At 32.9% G+C, this 20,055-nt stretch overlaps 5 protein-coding genes and 1 pseudogene across 7 annotated transcripts in view; 1 reads left to right on the top strand and 5 right to left on the bottom strand.

Annotated features, from left to right (window-relative positions):
- LOC104741139 (ultraviolet-B receptor UVR8-like) lies at positions 34–1,024 on the bottom strand. The gene is made up of 3 exons (XM_010461925.1): positions 545–1,024; positions 302–454; positions 34–203 (listed from the first exon to the last, which is right to left on the bottom strand). Exons 1-3 carry the CDS (start codon positions 735–737, stop codon positions 34–36), a joined length of 516 nt encoding a protein of 171 aa, XP_010460227.1. The 5' UTR covers positions 738–1,024.
- Positions 1,116–1,988, bottom strand: LOC104741140 (uncharacterized protein At1g27050-like). Its single transcript, XM_010461926.1, has 2 exons — positions 1,593–1,988; positions 1,116–1,510 (listed from the first exon to the last, which is right to left on the bottom strand). Exons 1-2 carry the CDS (start codon positions 1,938–1,940, stop codon positions 1,235–1,237), a joined length of 624 nt encoding a protein of 207 aa, XP_010460228.1. The 5' UTR covers positions 1,941–1,988; the 3' UTR covers positions 1,116–1,234.
- Positions 10,254–13,377, bottom strand: LOC104743502 (annotated as a pseudogene).
- Positions 10,830–12,553, top strand: LOC104741141 (importin subunit alpha-8-like). Of its 3 annotated transcripts, none has more exons than XM_010461928.2 (5): positions 10,830–11,171; positions 11,432–11,609; positions 11,697–11,775; positions 11,857–12,018; positions 12,108–12,553. In XM_010461928.2, the coding sequence occupies exons 2-5, from the start codon at positions 11,434–11,436 to the stop codon at positions 12,141–12,143; spliced, it is 453 nt and encodes a 150-aa protein (XP_010460230.1). In that variant the 5' UTR covers positions 10,830–11,171; positions 11,432–11,433; the 3' UTR covers positions 12,144–12,553. The 3 variants fall into 3 exon arrangements, 2 of the variants coding, with proteins under 2 accessions (XP_010460230.1, XP_010460231.1); XM_010461929.1 differs by having other exon boundaries at positions 10,832–11,171; positions 11,446–11,609; XR_760279.1 differs by having other exon boundaries at positions 10,834–11,171; positions 11,446–11,609; positions 11,892–12,018.
- LOC104741142 lies at positions 13,680–17,676 on the bottom strand. Its single transcript, XM_019235986.1, is given in 9 exon segments — positions 13,680–13,910; positions 14,037–14,191; positions 14,425–14,704; positions 14,797–15,012; positions 15,546–15,698; positions 15,782–16,539; positions 16,658–16,725; positions 16,827–16,900; positions 17,417–17,676. Coding segments are annotated over 6 exon segments (942 nt in total). The 5' UTR covers positions 15,821–16,539; positions 16,658–16,725; positions 16,827–16,900; positions 17,417–17,676; the 3' UTR covers positions 13,680–13,811.
- LOC104741144 overlaps positions 19,070–20,055 on the bottom strand; it is a 2,356-nt gene continuing 1,370 nt past the window's right edge. The window contains exons 4-7 of the mRNA XM_010461934.2: positions 19,894–20,009; positions 19,626–19,789; positions 19,372–19,526; positions 19,070–19,300 (exon numbers count right to left, since the gene is read on the bottom strand). Coding sequence (XP_010460236.1) covers positions 19,220–19,300; positions 19,372–19,526; positions 19,626–19,789; positions 19,894–20,009 — 516 coding nt within the window. The 3' untranslated portion in view covers positions 19,070–19,219. The remainder of the gene's footprint in view (positions 19,301–19,371; positions 19,527–19,625; positions 19,790–19,893; positions 20,010–20,055) is intronic.

Below are 20,055 nucleotides of genomic sequence, written 5' to 3' on the forward strand. Positions count from 1 at the left end.
CACAAGTCTAACACGCAAACCTGTCATTGTATATCAGACATTACCTGTGAACAAGACAAGCGAATGGCGCATACCGCAAGCAACCATCTTCACATTCTTATCAAGAAAGTAAGAGACTTTAGCTGGAGTGCTTAATGACATGTTATCACCATGACCGAGCTGACCAAACGAGCCATTGCCACATGTAAAAAGACAAGCAGAATCTGCAATCACACACAAAACACAAAACGGAGATAAGATCAATAATAATCTCTTTTGTTCCTAAAAAAAGCAGTTGGAAAAATCCATTAATGTTTTCTACCTGAAACAAAACCAGAATGACTCCATCCAGCAGCAGCTTGAGTGATAACATAATCGTCAAAGAAGGATACTGGTTTTGGCAAAGAGGTGCTGAGACTGTCATCGTGTCCTAACTGACCAGAGCTTCCTCTTCCCCATGTGAAGACCTTACCACCTGCAAAAAGCATATAAAGTGGTCAACTCAGTTGACTAAACCAACGACATTACTTTTATCAGAGATTTTGGGGGGGGGGGGTTGTTTTACCAGAAGTCAAAGCGATGACGTGAGCGCCGCCACAGGCGAGCATCGATATGGAGGGAAGTGACGTCAGGGAGAGAAGCTGAGGGAGAAGCTCGTCTTGTAGCTTGGCCGTCCCTAATTGGCCGTCGGTGCCTGCGCCCCAGCTCCATACTTGTTCTTCATCATCATCAGCTGGTGTCCCACCGTGTTCGGCCATTATCTCGACGAATCAATTTATCTGGGTTTGTTTTTCAGTTGATTGGTTTGCTCGGATCGGAAGCACCGTGATTGAGAAATCTCCTGCCCAGTTTGTCTCCTGTTCGTGTCACTTTCTAACAAATCGGACAAATCCCTCCCCGCGCACGTACCAAAGTGGCTGAAACGATGTCGTCGTGATGTTAAAGTAGGTTTTGCCAGGGAATCTTAACACCCGAGTTGTGTGTTCAAGTGAAGGCGACAGAGACTTTGACTTGATTAAGGCTTGGTGTTATTTTTGTCTCGGTCTGTTCCTCCACGGTTTATGGATTTCAAGTTTGAATAATTCATTATAGCGATTTTTTGAATCCCTTGTTTCTTATAATCTTACAAATAAAAATAGAACTCAAAACTCATTCACAAAGTCTGATTGAATTTGAAAGAACCAAACCTTACCCACATATGAGATGAGAATACACTTTTGCTAAAGAATGAATATTAAAAAGGTAAGCTACAATGTTAGAGGATATCATCGTAAGCTACAATATTTCTCTGTTTAATCTCCCTTATCCTCACCGGAGATCCACCACCGATCTCTCCGTCGTTATAATTATTACTTCTCGGGTTGACTATAGCTGACGCTAACCTATTACTTCTCCCGTGTTTTCTTAAAGGCATCACAGGTCGAACAAGCTTCGACGACAGAGACGGCGTCGTTTTATCGTTTCCTTCAACCACCACCGTCACACCTTCCTTCCACTTCATCAACGGATCCGTCGCCCAAACCACCTCCACCTGCAACACACACACACATACATAAGTACAAAAAACTCTACTTCCCAAATTCTACTAAAAATTGTTTGATTTTTATAATTACCTTTTTGGAATCGATGGAGATACCAAAAGAAGGCTCGTGACTACAAGCAATGGCAGCTTCTGCTGACTCGACTGTGCGGTACGAAACGGATCCGAACCCGTCTTTGTCGATCCGTATCCGGGAGATTGAACCGTAGATCTCGAATCGAGATTTTAGCTCCAGGACTGAACAGTTGGCGGGAAGTCCCATAACGATCAGCGCCGGTGGCGGCGGAGGTTTAGCGGTTGGTTTGTCGATGATCTCATCGCGTTCCGATGACGGTGGTGGTGCCCATGGTCGCCGGCGTTTCGAAATTCGCGCCGGTGTGTTGCGGTATGTGTAGGGTTTGTCTCTCTTGCGGCTCATCATAGCTCCTTTGTTAACTTCGCTGAGTCCCCTTCAACTATCTTACCTTTTCAGGAAATATAGAAATTAAATTGGGTTTAAGCTAATTGGGCCGGAAAAATATAGTCTTAAGGCTCATTCGGTAACTGGACTGTCCATCCGAGCCTGTATAATGTATAAGAGACAAACCAGATGTGTGGATCCCACAAAATCCAAATAAGTCTTTGCTTTCCACTCATATACGGCTCCGACAAGTTTTACAAGTTGGCAGAGTTTGTAGATCCTGCTGACGTCTATGGTTTGGATCTCGTGCAAGTGGAGTTGTCGGTTGTGTAAAAGGTAGTACTAATTTTTGTATTATATGATATTATTATCATTATCATGTAAAATAGTGCTGGTTCTTTTCTCAAAAATAATCTATTCTCATTCATTTTTAGAAAAAATGCCATAAAAATCCCCAACTTTCAAATTTGGAACAAAATAATCCTTAATTTTTGAGATGTCGTTTAAATTCCTAATTTTGTGTTGACCTTTCCAAAAAATAGCAAACTTTCTTTGATTTTGTCGTTTTAGACACGGGATTAAGTCTCCGTTAGAAGCTAATAGACAGGGTTAACAAACCGTTAACGACTACCATTTAGCCAAAACGTCGACGTCTTATAAACCACAAAACACTGAAAGAAATGAGAATCCCCAAATCGATTTCTAAGTTTTAGTTTTCAAATCCCCAAATCGATTTCTCAACCTCTCTCTTTTCCGATGAGTTCAAGTTCTATCACATTCGGTGGCGTAGGTGAACGTGGTGTGCCGTCGAAGTGTGTGTGTGGCTTAGATGTGAAGATATTTACCTCTAAAACTCAAGAGAACCTGGGACGACCATTCTTTCGTTGTGTAAGCAAACGAGATGTCAATACGTGGACAAACATGTAAGTATATGTCAATTTGTGCAGTTCAAATTCGGCTTCATAATCATGGTAAGCTAACCATATTTCATTTAATTGTACATTAGAATCATTTGTTCAAGTGGGTGAAGGATGCCGTGTTTGAAGAAGTAGAAGATGCCTTACCAAGACTATCCATCATTGCAAATGAGATTAGCAAAATCAAAGCAGAGGTCAATGAGATAGATGCTATAGTGAAAGAATTGAAAGAAGAAGACATGGCCAACAAAAAAGAACTACGCAAGTTTATGTTGTGCTTCAAAGTCGGGTTTGTTTGGCTTTATGTTATGACCATTTTGTGTACTTTTATATTGTTTAGGCAAGGAAATCAAAAGACTTTTATGTTAGGTTATTAAAAAGAGCTTAATGTAAACTCTTTGTGATATTTCTTGTTGGATGATTTCTTTGATCTCAAAAGTAATGAATATCTCTTGTTTGAATTGTGTCTCAATCATGATAGAACATGTTTTGATACAAACAAAAGGCCAAAAAGCAATCCAAACAAAAAAAAAAACAGAATCCAAACGAAACCCGACCATGAAGTTTAGCGTGAACATTCAAACCATGGTGCCCAACCTCCTCGCTATGAACTTCCTTGTGATCCGCCCAAATGAGTTCTTGATCTGACTGAGGTCGTTGGATGAGATCTTCCTCTGATCGAGGTTGTTGGATGAGATCTCCCTTGTGATGGTTGAGATGGTGCTCCTTGTGATGGCTGAGCTGGTGGTCCTTGAGATGATTGAGAAGGTGGTCCTTGAGATGGTTGAGAAGGATCTCCTTGCAATGGTTGAGAAGGTGGTCCTTGAGATGGTTGAGAAGGATCTCCTTGCAATGGTTGAGAAGGTGGTCCTTGAGATGGTTGAGAAGGATCTCCTTGCAATGGTTGACCTTGTCCAAAAAGTACAACCCTCGGCTCCTAATTTCAATCAAAAATGTTACAATCAATGTTGCTCATAAATTCTAATGTTCAATGTTCAAAATAGAAAATCTTACTTGTTCTTTCCTTGGTCGACCCCTTCTTCTTTTTGGTGGTGTTGCAACTCTCGGATTCGTACATCCTTGTCGGTTGTGTCCTTATTGTTTGCAATTTGAGCAGGTCATGACTCGATTGCCTCTTAGCTGGGTTTTGTTGGAGCTAGAGGCAGTTTCAAACAATGATTTCCTCCTAGCATGATTATTTGGCCTCCTTGGATTACCTATTCTCCATGGAGGTGGCAACACTCCTATCCTGTTCACTCTTGGCCATAGCAGCTTGCATTGAACAGGTCCAATACCATCAATGTGTGTCAACTGCCACATTCTAGCCATGTACCACTCAGCCACATAATCTTCCACCTTCTCCTTCCTTCCTATGATGACAGATGCAACATGAATACATGGTATACCAGTCATCTGCCATTTCCTGTAACCACAAGTGTTGTCATTCATATCAACACTTACCGGGACATCACCAACCTTTATCTCATGCCTATTGTGTCTTGCTATCCACCTTTCACAAAACATTGACCCATCAATCATCTTCTCTATCTCAGCGTGAGCTCTTTTTGTGAATCTAGTCCTCCATTATTCTTATTCTTAAAGACTATTATCTTTATGTTTTAATATTGGGCCTAACAAAACAAAACCAAATACATGCCCACCAAATAAATCGATAGCCCTTACAAACGAATCTGTACTCACCTTCTCACCTTCTCTACCATCGTTCCCAGCAACTATCACCTCCGATGTACCTTCTCCATCGAGCCTTTGTTGTTTTGTCTCAGTGTATACGTCACTGGTCTTCGTCCTTCGCTGCAAGCTCTTTGGTCAGCTTCCCCGTGAAGATCTCTTAAATCCCATCGTAGTCATATTTATTGGATAATTAAATTCGGTTTCATATCTGGTTCTCTTTTATTGAACAGTAATTCACCATCATTTACGTTCTCTTCCCTCTGGGTTTTTCCAAAAATCTCTTAATCCTTAGGCTTTTTTGGTTTAGTTCTCCTACTTCACCACCAAATTCTAAATCAATTTTGGTTTAATGTCTGGGTCAAGATCCCAAACACCTATTTCAAGTTTTGAACTGTATGTGACATTAATCCTGTCCAAAATCGTTTTCAAATTGTTTGGATTCAAATTTAAAAATTTATTATATAACTGACACATGTCCTCCCATTATTCTTATTCTTAAAGACTATTATCTTTATGTTTTAATATTGGACCTAACAAAACAAAACCAAATACAGGCCCACCAAATAAATCGACAGCCCTTACAAGAATCTGTACTCACCTTCTCACCTTCTCTACCATCGTTCCCAACAACTATCACATCCGATGTACCTTCTCCATCGAGCCTTTGTTGTTTTGTCTCGGTGTATACACCACTGGTCTTCGTCCTTCGCTGCAAGCTCTTTGGTCAGCTTCCCCGTGAAGATCTCTTAAATCCCATCGTAGTCATATTTATTGGATAATTAAATTCGGTCTCATATCTGGTTCTCTTTTATTGAACAGTACTTCACCATCATTTACGTTTTCTTCCCTCTGGGTTTTTCCAAAAATCTCTTAATCCTTGGGCTTTTTTGGTTTAGTTCTCCTACTTCACCACCAAATTCTAAATCAATTTTGGTTTAATGTCTAGGTCAAGATCCCAAACACCTATTTCAAGTTTTGAACTGTATGTGACATTAATCCTGTCCAAAATCGTTTTCAAATTGTTTGGATTCAAATTTAAAAATTCAAAAAGGGGTTAAGATTCGCACCACCAATTAGAATCAAATGAACCGTTACTATGATTACGTTATTTTTATTACTTATTACAAACTTTAAGATAATTAAAGAATTCCATTGAAGTATATCCTTCATTTTCCTCTTTACGTTTTCCACCCAATTATAACGTAATCAAAATAATACCAAACACCTATGATTTCATGGTCATTAACAATTCATTCCAATCCATGATTACTCTCCCTCAACCATTGCATTAAGTTTTCTTTATGAACTACAACACTGGTATCTAGGATTGTTGTTTGGGTCATTCATATTTGGAAAGTTCAAAACTTTGGAAGAAACAATATCTTACTAAGTCTTGAATGTCTCCTTCTAGATGAAAATGTATATTATCTCCATTATTTTTGTTAAAATATTATGATTTTTCTGTTTTTTATTTATTTTTATAATAAGAAACTCTTCCAGAACCTACCAATGCACATAGTCTTATAGCTTAATGAAGCTAGCAGAACTTTATTATATAGAAGCCATAAAATGGAATCAATGGATATTGAAGGCTCAGCTAAAGTCTTCTCAAGATATAAGAAGGTAGTTTCTTATATAAAATGATTACACGTCATGTGATTTTGCCTAATAATGTGACATTTAACACTCTATATTTTTGACACATGTCATTCTCATTAATTTTAAATTTTTAACATTCTATTTTTTTTTTTACTTTATTTTATTTGTATTTTATATGGTGTATAGTTTGTTAAAAAAATATAATTGTTGTATAGTTTGCTTTTTGAATTTCAACATTGTTATAAAAATATCTTCCTTCCATTTTTTAGTTTTAGCATCTAATATATTTCATAATGAAATCATACATCATAGAACCTATAAAAAAAATACTGATCAACCCAACTAAAAAATATAAACAAATTGAAACCATATAAAAATAGAAAATGGTTTCATACTTTTATAGTAAAAACTGAAACTAAATTAACTTATGATAGACTAATTTTAAAATATAGAAGATTTTCAAATATATATATACAAATCATATTATATTCAATAATCATATATAATGTATTAAAGACACAACTCAAATTTATATTTAATAGTATTATATAAGTTACAGTTTGACTGTCTTTAAAACAAATGTACTAAATAAAATGGTATCATAACATAATTGTTTNCATAGTCTTATAGCTTAATGAAGCTAGCAGAACTTTATTATATAGAAGCCATAAAATGGAATCAATGGATATTGAAGGCTCAGCTAAAGTCTTCTCAAGATATAAGAAGGTAGTTTCTTATATAAAATGATTACACGTCATGTGATTTTGCCTAATAATGTGACATTTAACACTCTATATTTTTGACACATGTCATTCTCATTAATTTTAAATTTTTAACATTCTATTTTTTTTTTTACTTTATTTTATTTGTATTTTATATGGTGTATAGTTTGTTAAAAAAATATAATTGTTGTATAGTTTGCTTTTTGAATTTCAACATTGTTATAAAAATATCTTCCTTCCATTTTTTAGTTTTAGCATCTAATATATTTCATAATGAAATCATACATCATAGAACCTATAAAAAAAATACTGATCAACCCAACTAAAAAATATAAACAAATTGAAACCATATAAAAATAGAAAATGGTTTCATACTTTTATAGTAAAAACTGAAACTAAATTAACTTATGATAGACTAATTTTAAAATATAGAAGATTTTCAAATATATATATACAAATCATATTATATTCAATAATCATATATAATGTATTAAAGACACAACTCAAATTTATATTTAATAGTATTATATAAGTTACAGTTTGACTGTCTTTAAAACAAATGTACTAAATAAAATGGTATCATAACATAATTGTTTTATCTTCCCCAAGAAATAATAGAAAACAATAGTTTCAAAATTAATTTATTGTTAATTATACTATTTATTTTAAAATGATTAGAAATAGAGACAAATTATAGAAGAAAAAAATATGTATATTAAATTTGACACACTTTTATTTTCATGAATTATTAGAAAAAATTAGTTAGATTTAGAGTATAAGATATATGTTTTGTGATATCGTTTTGATAAATTATTTTAAAATTGACTTATCATATTATAAAATTATATTAATTTTAGATATGAAAATAAAATTAATATATACGACAACATAATTTATCTATCAAAGTAAGGTATTATACTTTTTTTTTCTTAGAATACTTATCAGTTTTTTTCCAAAAAAACTGTAAATAAATAAATTTATCATAATTATTTAACGAACATACAAAAATTAATTAACTTTGCTGTAACTAATTGTCCTATTACTATAAAATGGTTTCATACATTTCAAAGTAAAAACTGAAACCAGATTAATTTATGATAGACTAATTTAATATAAAAGATTTTCTAATATATAAAAACCTCACATTATATTTAATAATCATATATATTGTATTAAAGACACAACTCAAATTTGTATTTAATAGTAATTTATAAGTTATATTTTGATTGTGTTTAAATTATATGTACTAAAAAAACATAAAGGTGTCATAACATAATTGCTTTATCACCCTATGATATAACAGAAAACAATAATTTCAAAATTTTAATTTATTGTTAATCATACTATATATTTATATTAAAATGATTAGAAGTAGAGACAATATATAGAAAATAAAAAAATATATTAAATTTCACACACTTTTATTTTCATGAATTTTTATCAAAACTGGTTAAACTTATAGTGTAAGATATTTGTTTTGTGATATTGTTTTAATAAATTATTTTAAAATTGAATTATCATATATAAAACTATTTTTTTGTTAACTATTACTTGTAGATGATGACAATAAACTTAATATATAGGACAACATAAAATTATCTATCAAAAAAATTAGGTAAGATCTTACACTTTTCTTTCTAGACTACTTATCAGTTTTTTATTTTCCAAAAAATAAAAAAATATAAAAAAACATAATTTATCTTAACTATTTAACGAAAATACCATATATAGTTGACTTTGCTATAATTAATGGTCTTATTACTATAGTAACATAATGTTAAATATTTTTCGACAATACACTGTAATCAAAAATATTTAATACTCCCTCCGTTTCAAAATATAAGATGTTTTAGAGAAGTTTTTTGTTTCATAATATAGGATATTTTCAAGTTTCTATGCAACTTTTAGATTACTTTAATATTTTATATTATGCAGTATTGTTTCTGATTGGTTGAACTTGTTAAAAGTAAAAACTTCTTAATCTGCGTGGTTTAGTTAAAACATCCTATATTTTAAAATGGAGGGAGTAATATTTACTCTAACTTTCCTCTTTTTCATGACCCTTCTATGAAACACTATATAAAATATATAAATTATAAATTGTAGTTGCACCATAGTATTATGAATATTATTTTTTTAAGACATATATTAACAATTACATTTATACATTTCATATATAATTGAATAAAAACTTCATTTTATATTTCAAATTAATAATGATATTATAATAATTATTTGTGGAGAATCACTATCCACGAAGGTGGAGGCATATCAAAAGGCACTTCAAACGTTTGGACCGAGCCAAATAAAAGTTAATTATACGAGATAAAGTGAGTCGTAAAAACGCGAGCAATGGTAAAAATGGTAGATCAATATTTCATATTAATTTTTTTTTTGTCAACCATTGGGCCACAACTGGCCGGCCCATTAGCCAAATTCCTACATTCGTAGGAGCCGGGACTCGATCCCGGGAGTGATGGTGCCTTCTACAAATGGACTTACCTCCTGCCACTGCACTAAAGTCACTTCACTAAGGTCATTTCATATTTTAAATTTATAAAAGTCAAATTTTTATTTAAGAAATCTTTTATGAAACAAAATTTTTTGAGGCAAGTTAATTAAAGAGTGATGGAGAGATAACGTTTATTAAGATAATGTTTAGTATGTTTATTATTTGGAGTTTAGAATTTAGGGTTTAAAACAGTGGCAGAGCTAGGATATCGACTTATGAGGGTCAAAATGTAAAAACAAAAATTTATAGGGGTCAATATTGATATTGCAGAAGGGTCAATTTGAAAATTTTAAGAAAAAATTAGTTGATTTTGAAATTTCATCAGGGTCAATTGATCCAGGTGCTTGGTCATTGGCTCCGCCTACTTTAAAATTTAGTTATTTTGTATATAGATAAGAGTATTATTGAAAATAGATTACAAGAAAGAGATTTTTTTTTAAAATTATTTTTTGTTAAGTATTACTTTTAGACTACTTATCAGTTATTTTTTCCAAAATAACAAAAATGTACATAAATATAATTTATCTTAATTGCTTAACAAACAGATAAAATTAAACTTATATTGCGGTAACTAAAACAGTGGTCCTAATACTATAGTAACATATTGTTTAAATATTTTTAATAATACTGTAGTAAGCACAAATATTAGTAATGTGTACTTTCACTTTTCTCTCTATCTCAAAATGACTCTTCTATGAAGCACCATATAACAAATATATATATATTAAAATATTATAGTTAAAATTTAATATTACGAAAATTAATTTTTAATACTATATTAACAATTACATTTACATTTCATATATAATTGAATAGAAACTTCATTCTTTAATTCAAATTAATAGTGTATATATAACCCACGTATCGCGTGGACTAGTATAGTATATGTTATTCATACCAGTGATTCGGGGCTTAGTTCGTCCACAAGAACCTCAGCGAGAACAAGCCTTGGCAAAGGGCCGTTGCATAGACCGTGACCATCATTAGGGACGAGGACATCAGGAGGAGAAAGCCAGAGAACTCGTAGTTTCTTCGTTGGAAAATCAAGCTCACCCCCAATTTTGTATCCATAATCCATGAAGAAGCTCGTCTGACAAGGAATCAATTCCGTAACCATCGACCTAAACCCATACTCACCCCAAGGAATAACAATTCATACCAAATGTTAATATTATGTATCATTTTTTTCTTTTTAAACTACTTCATCCGTTTTGCAAAGTGATGTTTATTTTCGTTCATATTTTAGTTGACATATTTATAGCTTTTTATGCAAGATTTGAATTGATTTCCTCATTATCTCTTTTGTGTTTGTTTTTAACTCTCTTTTTTACCCTTTCGTCATTTATTGAGTTAAGATCCCCATGCAAAGATTAGAAACCGAGGGAGAGCAAGTTCAACGGTGGTTTTAAAGGAGTTGTTAAGGGATGCTTAAGCATAAAAATAAATCAAAATACATGATAAATGTTAAAATCGATTATAAGTTGAGCATTTTTAGAATCGTTTAGGATCTCATATGTGTCGGTCATCATTGGTTAGTCAAATTAACAAAAGGAAGAAAAAAAATTCGACCCAAGCTTTTTTCTTCCTCTCTCTTTCATTTCTTTCGATCCCAAAATCGGTAAATTGTCTCAATCCGTTGAATTAAGAGAATAGATGAGTCGGATATGGGTTTCTAATCCGACGTTATCACCATCCAAGCGACGCCGGTGACAACTTCGGCGATATCCGATTCCTCAACCGCAAACACCAAACGGAGAAGTAAAAGAAAACTCTGAGTTTGGTTCAAGGACGCTCAAATCTTGTCCCCATGGTACGCATATCTTCTGAATTGAGAGTAGATATTAGAAAAATTAGAGTTTTCTGATTTGGGAATTGATTAGTAAAATTAGGGTTCTTTCGACTGTATATTTATTTTAGCAAAATCAGTGTTTACAACTGTTAGTAGCTTGAGAATTTGATGATTTGAGGGTTCAATGAATTTTAGCAAAATTAGTGTTTACGATCAAGTCTTCTTACTTCTCTCTCCTTTGTTTCCTCTGTTTGTATACGTCCAATGCTTAACATATGAAGCAATGATTCAACAGATGAAACCTGCTCTCCCTGCACTTGAACTACTTCTTCATTCAAACGATGAAGAAGTCGTGAAAAATGCTTGCTTGGCACTATGTGATATCTCTAATGGTTCTGAAGATGGTATCCAAAGTTTGATTGAGGCTGACTTTGTCTCAAAACTAGTTCAATTTCTCAAGTTAGTACTTCTCAGAACATATTTAAACCCTTTGTGACATGTTTGGATACTCATGGCTGATCAATTTTTTTTTGTTTTTGTTTGCAGACACCCTTCTCCAGCGGTGCTTCTTCATGCACTTCGTACCATTGGGACTATAACTGCTGGAAATAATCAGCAAACACAGGTATGTAATTCATATTTATCACAAATGTCCCGTGAATGTAACCAAACAACAAAATGCTTTGTTTTAAACATCTCCTCTTAGGGCTCTGAATGTTCCTCTTTGAACTTATCCTTCAGTCTGGTCAATTGGGGTGCTTTACCAATTCTTTCCAACTTACTTACTCGAAACTATGAGAAATACATAAAGAAGCCTGCTTGCTGGGTGATTTCAAACATTACTGCAGGCACTGTAGAACAAATTCAGGTGACTAGCTTTTGTTGCTACTTTTGCTATACATCCTTTATCTTTTGCTATCACTACATCAACCTGAGGTTCCTCTTCTAACTTTGCAGGGTGAGGATTGCTATGCTCACTTAAGTTCTGACTAAAGCATTCGAGTGCCATTGCTTCAGCTCTCCAGTCAGAGTAGTTTGTACACAAGTTTACGCGCCTTCCACTCTAGACTCTTCTCTATATACATGAGAATTGTGGTTCTCACCATCGGTAGTCGACTCTTCTGATACCTCAGGCGCAATAATAGACATGGTTTGTGGATTCTCATGTCCAGAATGTGCTGATATCTCAGCCAGATCAGGATTGGCCAATGCTTCTTCACGACAAGATGAGGCTGAGAGGTTACTGCATCCTGTGTGAAGATCTCTTGGAGTATCTGACATCAGAGTTCCATTTTCTGAACTGATTTCAGAAGTTGAAATAAACTGTTTAGAAACCCAAAATTATGATCTACCATTGGAGCATGACATTTTACAGTTTTTTTAAAAAGTTTTTAAGTTAATTATTTCCAGTATTATAATTACAAACAGGCTTAAATATCTTTTTTAGCAACCCACCGTTGAACATGCTCTAACGACAATATATGGTATATGAGGAGAATGTTATTCGTAAAAAACAGAGGAAGTATATATAATAGATGTCAAACTAATGTTCAGGTACTAATTAATATTGCTTGATTCGTTTTACATTTGTGAAAATTTCAGAATAAATAATCCAGTAATGTCATCGAAGTGAAGAAGACATACCGGTACCTCAAGAGTTTTGAAAGTGAAGTGGTCAGAGAAGATGTCCTCATTGTCTACTGACTGAACAAGTTCCCATATTTCTTCGCCGTCGGGTTCTTCTTTAGGTTGTCTGCAGTATATTCTCGAACACATTTCGAAGAAATGTTTTACTTCCTCCCTGTCACATCGAAGTTATGTATTACCGTAATAATAATTAAGTCTCATTTTCTTTTTCTTCTTCTTCATATAAATCAAATTTGAGTGAAAGAACCTTGAACGATGAAGTGTCAGGTTTTACCAAAAAACGATGAAGTGTCAGGCAACTCGAAGGAATCCATGCATGTAGAAAGATCTTTGAGTTTTGTCTAAGAAACTGACCGTAGCTTAGTTGTTCTTATTTGATTTTGTACTTGTATTTTCGTTATTAGACAAAGACGAAGGAGTCGTTATTATTCATTCTTCATTTGTGTTTTTAAATAAAGACGAAGGAGTCACTATTATTTTAAGCTGGTTTTATCAACCACTAGTATTTAATACACTTTCAAGTAGTGCATGCGGCAACCATTAGAGAAATAGTACGTAACATGTCCGCTACTCTCTCCATTTTTATATCACACTTGCTTCTTGAACTCATCTAAAGAGGTGTTTATGTTATTTTTGGAATTGTATTTATGTTCCATGGTTAATAGTTTACGCATCAATAGTGAATACATTCTTAACTGGGCTAACAAATGGAATATATCATGTCCTTAATTAAATGGGAAGAATGTCCATTCCTTTTCGTTTTTCTTTTTCTTCCTCATAGATATTCTTCATTATACTTTTTGCTTACTATGAATCTTTCAGTAGGTGACTAAAATCTTATTTATTTTACAAATCATGACTCCTGAGGAGGAGATTATTACTCATACATATTTAGCTTATTAAGTAATCGTCACTCCACATGAGCTGCGTTTTTTACACATAGATATAACAAAACACATATTAAACACACTTCATACTTGATTTGCAAACATTTACTTTTACTTTAATTTTATTTCAGACAGGATTGGACCAAACTGAGCTGAAGCGGGCGCTGTCCAAAATGTTTTTTCCATTATCGAAATCAAAGTCTTTGCGTCTATGGTACTCTTCAATCTGCAACCACATGTGTACATATATAGATTGTGAATACAATGGACCAATCAATGCATATGTGGTAAAATATTCAAAGTCTGAGAAAAAATGTGTGTATATAATTTGGTTCCTAAAACTTTGTAGAACCTGGTCATGAGGCAGATCTTTAAACTGTGGAAGAACTTGACGGTCAATGAACTCAATAAAAGAAGCCGGGACTGTTTCAGTTACTCCGTCTGCAAATTCAACCGCAAGTTTCTCCGAGATCGACGAGAGTTGTAACAGTAGACCATCTTGACTCACTAAAATATACATAACACCCACATTCTTTTTTTGGTCAAAAGAGTAATTAGTTTCACCAAATCTTTTATTGTAAACTAATTACAATGGACCAATCAATGCATATATGATAACAGTAGACCATCTTGACTCACTAAAATATACATAACACCCACATTCATTCCAATTAAATTATGGATATATAATATATAATTTTTCCAATGAAAATTATCATGGGAGACTAAGTAAAATGAACCTTTCAGAACTCCTCCGTCTTTATTGAGCTCGAATCCCTTTCCTTCTAGATACTCTTTGAGGCATATGATGTCATTGAAACGGTGTTTGAATCGATGAACGGAAAATGCAAGATGGTTCATTGTGTAGCCATGGATAAGTACCCATGCCGCAAATTCGTTTTCTTTGGCAAGTGTATTGAAGTCGGTCCATGTAGGCTTCTCCCAAATTAAATTCCCCAAAATACATGAAAGAAGGGCTTGTTTACCACCTTCTGGTTTTAAATACTTCTTTATTATCTCCTAATTAACCATAAATTAGGAGTTAAAAGTATTATACTTATGTTAAGACTTATAATTAACAGCGTTATAGTTGTGGTTGTGATCAATCATACCTGTGATTCAGGGCTTAGTTCATCCACAACAACCTCAGCTAGAACAAGTTGTGGCAAAGAGCCGTTGCTTAGACCGTGACCATCAACGGGGACGTGAAAGTCGGGAGGAGAAAACCAGAGAACTCGTAGGTTCTTTGGAAAATAATATTCACCTCGAATTTTATATCCATAATCCATGAAGAAACTTGCCAAAGAATCAATTCCGTAGCCATCAACCTAAACCCATACTCATCCCCAAAAGAGTAATTAGTTTTACCAAATCTTAATGTTTTTTTTTTTCTTTCTAAAAGTATCTCATCCATTAATAATATGTTAAGACGACTTATTTTGGTTGACAACAAAAAGAAAGACTTTTGTTAACTAGTTATATAGTAGATTTTGGTTTTAGTTTTTCAAAAAATCAATATTATAGCCATATAAGATTTTACAAAATTGGGATCCCTAAAAAATAGGAATCTAGTTTTTGAGAAATTGTATATATAGTAGAGTAAAACTAAAATTCGAAAACCAATTTAAAAACTCATTCATGTTGATGTCATATTTTAAAGCTTTACAACCTTTTTTGCAAAGAGTTCCTCATTTATCTATATTTAGCATTTCTTGAAAGTTTATATATTATTTTTCAATATAGTAATTAAAATAGGATAATATACATGACTTCTTTATAAGGACTTTAATAGTAGACATGTCAAGCTTATTATATATATTTTTCCAAGTAATTAATTCTGCTTGATTGAAAGAGTGCTGACCTTAAGAGTCTAGAAAGTGAAGTGGTCGTATACGATCTTCTCGTTGTCCACTGACTGAACAAGTTCCCATATTTTGTTCGCCGTTGGGTTCTTCTTTAGGTACGTCTTCAGTATATTCTCAAACACATTACGAAGAAATGTTTCACTTCCCCCCTGTTACATCGAAATTATGTATTATCGTAAGGGTAATTTTTAAAAATAATCTTTTTTCAAATACATCAAATTTGAGAAAGAACCTTGGATGGTGACGTGTGAGGCAAGTTGAAAGAACCCATGCATGTAGAAAGATCTTTGAGTTGTGTATGAGTATGAGAGAAACTGAACGTTGCTCGGTAGTTTATTTATTCTTGTATTTAATTAATAAACAAATACGTTTTTGGAGAGTTGAACAAGAAAAAATAGAAAACAAAGACGAAGGACTTACATAATTTATTCTTGTATTTCAACATTAAAAAAAGACGAAGGACTCACTATTATTTATTTTATTTTCTTGACGTAAATTTCCACATATATACTTCACGACCGACTCTATGGGATGGTTAGGGGACTAAATTATATCAAAACCTCAACGTAACATTTTTCTACATAATTTATTCTAAAAGAGAAACCAAAGAACTTTTGTCTTTACCTGTTACGCCAAAACGAGAATAGTAATCATACGGAAATAGCTATTACCAACTACATATGCTGCCACACAATTAACGAATATTCTGTTTAAATCAATGCAATTAGAGCATTCCCATTCCACATTCTTATTTGAGTGTCACTAACTTTTAATAATATTAAAAATAATATTAATCTAAGTTTACATCTTTACACTCTTGTTTTTATTTATTTTTATTCCCATTAGTCATCCCTTAGTGTTTTATTATTTTTATTAAAAATTATGTCTTAAAAATACACAAGTGCATAAAGGGAGAACAAAGGCAAAAAGCAGATACAAAAAACTTCATACATATGCTACATATATACATCTATTCTCGCATTATCTTTCCTGTTTCAAATATGCATATAAGAAGAAAGACATGGTTCATAATCATCATCTCCAACAAATCTTTCTGTGAATAACTTAAAAACAACAACATTGATTGTAAAATGAGACACACACTTACCCGCTTCTCTCATACTATATAAACAAGGCCAAACTTTCCTCTAAAAAGAAACCGTCTGTGAAAAGCCCCTGCAAGAAAAAAAAGATTCAAGCACACATTGAGAATAAATAACAATATTTACCAACTAACTTATTTGGTCTCTCTAATTGTTCAAAAAGAGACAATGTACCTCATTCGCCACGTTGTAGAGAGCTTCGTATAAACCAATCCAAACTGGTATGGTTGCTAAAGTTTGTAAGCAACCTAACATCAAAACAACAAGAGTCAGCAAAATTGAGTAAGCAAAAACTGGAATACAAAACTTATAACTTCTAGAGGAGTACCTGTCAATGGATTAACACCAGCTTGTTTATACAATCGTGACGTCTCTAGCTGAATTCTCACCTACATATCCCCAAAAAAAAAACAGAACAAACAGTCAGACTCAATCATCAAACAATCTTGGGTTGAAGATTTGAATCGCTAGTGTTGATTCAACCTTAAGCCAAAGATTCCAAAATCCATCAAACAATGCTCTCAAATCCAATAAATATCAGAAAGCAAATCCAATGAATCTAAAGATCTCTCAGTGTAAAACAATGCTAATACCACAAACAATTATTGCTCAAATTAAACAGAGAAGATCGAATTCAAACGAAACAAGAATATTCATGAAATATCAAACAACCCTATCGAGAATCCCGAACACAAACGAACAAGGAAGAAACACGAGAGATAGATAAAGAACAAAACCCTAAAATTGAAACATACTGCGAATACCTTTTCTAATTTGGCAGCTGTGAGGGCTCTCTTGTATTCCACAGCCTTCTCCATAGGTCGAAGACTTGGATCGAATCGAAGAAGAAGAAGACGAGACAAGATCTCTTTCTCGAGTTTATTCAGCAACGATCTCGATAACATCTCAGGAAGAAGAAGACGACGAGGCGAGATCATTGTTTCTGGAAAACGATCAAAGGTTCGATGGTTTTGATTTCGTCGTGTTTCTTCATTCTTTCGATTGTATCGAAAAAGAGAGAGAAGCGAAGGAAAGGAAGAAAAGATTAAAAAAACACAAGAAAACAAAACATAACCAATAAACTAATGACACGTGTTGTGTCTCTGAGGATCTAAAATTATCTGGACAGAGATCTGCGTCTCAGATATATTAAGATTAAAACTTTTTATTTTTTTTTGATTATATTAGTAAACAAATGAAAGACATCCCTATGGTTGTGCAATGGGAATGCTCATATACAATTAAATTATACAGTACGCGGCTCGTAAAGGCGTAAACAACCCAAAGCATATATACATAGTTTCTTTCTCATGTTTACATAATATATTATACATTGAATCTCATATGTACAACCTTTTGAGTAAATTATTTTTTAAAATCTCTTACATATGTTACAAATCATGACTTATGAGGAGGAGATTATTTTTCTATGTATATGTAAAGCTTATATTAGGTAACCATCACTCTACATTAGATAATTAAGTTTCCACAAACATATACGTACACAGTACACATTGAATATTTTCTTGATATATATATATATATATATATATATATATATATATATATATATATATATATATATATATATATATATATATATATATAGAATTATAGATTTAACTAACATATAATCAAAACACAAAAGATCCTATAATTAATATAATACGTTCCTTTAATTTGCATCTATAGTTTATATAGATTAATATATAAAAACTATATTGTATATTCTACTGAATACTATTTCCTCTGTTTTTTATTAGTTGTCGTTTAAGATTGTTTCACGCAAATTAAAAAAACTATTTATTTTTTTGTTTTATCTTTTTAATATATTTTCTATTTTTTTTATTGGTCAAAACATTAAAACAGTTGGATAAACTTGGAATATTCACCAAATATTTGCATTGGAAATCTACAACGATAATTATTATGACACAAAATTTTAATTCTAAAACGATAACTAATAAAAAATAGAATGAGTGTAATATATAAGCATGAATGCAAATAAAACACAGAAAACAAAAAGTATATACGACATTATATCCACTCTCTCAAAATATTATAGCATATTAATTGAGTGTAAAGTGCTAACAACCCCACAATTTATATAGCTTACTGGCATTTGCATAGGAAATTAAGTGGTCAGATCATCTTTAACTCAACGGGGAGTTTATGTTGGGAATATGATGAGTGGTAATTAGAAAAGAGGGGGGAAATACATATCAGAGAAAGAGTCCATGTAAAAAAATTTATGTCGTTTCAAAAATATTTCATGCAAAATGAAAGGACATAATCAAATATATTTAAGAACGGGGGTACCAAAATTTTGACTCCAGTCATCTTTCGAATTTTAGTTAGTTATATGATTCGAATTTTCAGATGGTTGTATGCTCTCTCCCAAAACCTCTGTTACAAGATTGAACTGAAAGACAAAGGTAGGTGTCAACTTGATTGATGGATATCAATACATAACATCTCACACACAATTGGTCCAAATGACATACCAACGTTTAAATATTACACATATTTGACATATTAAGCCGAACAAGACAAGTCTGGTTCTATACTTATGCTGTGAAACGGGTGCTTTCCATTATGTGGCAGGCGCTAGCTTGCTCTAAGCCCTCGCGTCTATGAAACTCTTTGATCTACATTACAACGGAAATAAAAAATGTTAGAAAATAATAAAAGAACGCGATTAATGCGAATCGCTTTTTACCTCATCATGTGGCATATCATTGAACTGTGGAAGAATTAGACGTTCAACAAACTCAATGAATGAAGCCGGGACAGTTTTAGTTACTCCGTCTGCAAATTCAACATCAAGTTTCTCCGACATTGCTGACACTTGTAACAGTAGACCATCTTGACTCACTGAAATATATTTCCATTCTAATTAAATAACCGTTATAGTCAAAGAAGAGGACACTCCAATGAAAACTTTCATAAGAGGAATAAGTAAAGAAACTAAACCTTTAAGCGCTCCTCCGTCCTTGTTAAGTTCAAATCCTTTTTCTTCAAAATACTCTTTGATGCATTTGATGTCACTAAAACGGTATTTAAGACGATGAACCGCGAAAGCAATATGGTTCATCGTGTAGCCGTAGACAAGCGTCCATGCCGCAAATTCACTTTCTCTTCATCATTTATACACAATTCAAATTTAGATTAGCTCTAGCCATCAAATGCATTTCACTAAAGATCACTACGTGGTTTAAGATTAGAAACTCATAACATATACTTGGCAAGTTGATTGAAATCAGTGGATGTTGGCTTCTCCCAAATTAAAGACCCCAAAGTACTTGAAAGAACCGCTTGCTTACCACCTTCCGGTTTCAAATACTTCCTTATGATCTCCTAGTTAACAGTAAATTAGGAGCAAAAAAAAAAAAAAAAAAATTAG

Source organism: Camelina sativa, chromosome 14 (assembly GCF_000633955.1).
Source record: "Camelina sativa cultivar DH55 chromosome 14, Cs, whole genome shotgun sequence".
In the NCBI taxonomy this organism is placed as follows: domain Eukaryota; kingdom Viridiplantae; phylum Streptophyta; class Magnoliopsida; order Brassicales; family Brassicaceae; genus Camelina; species Camelina sativa.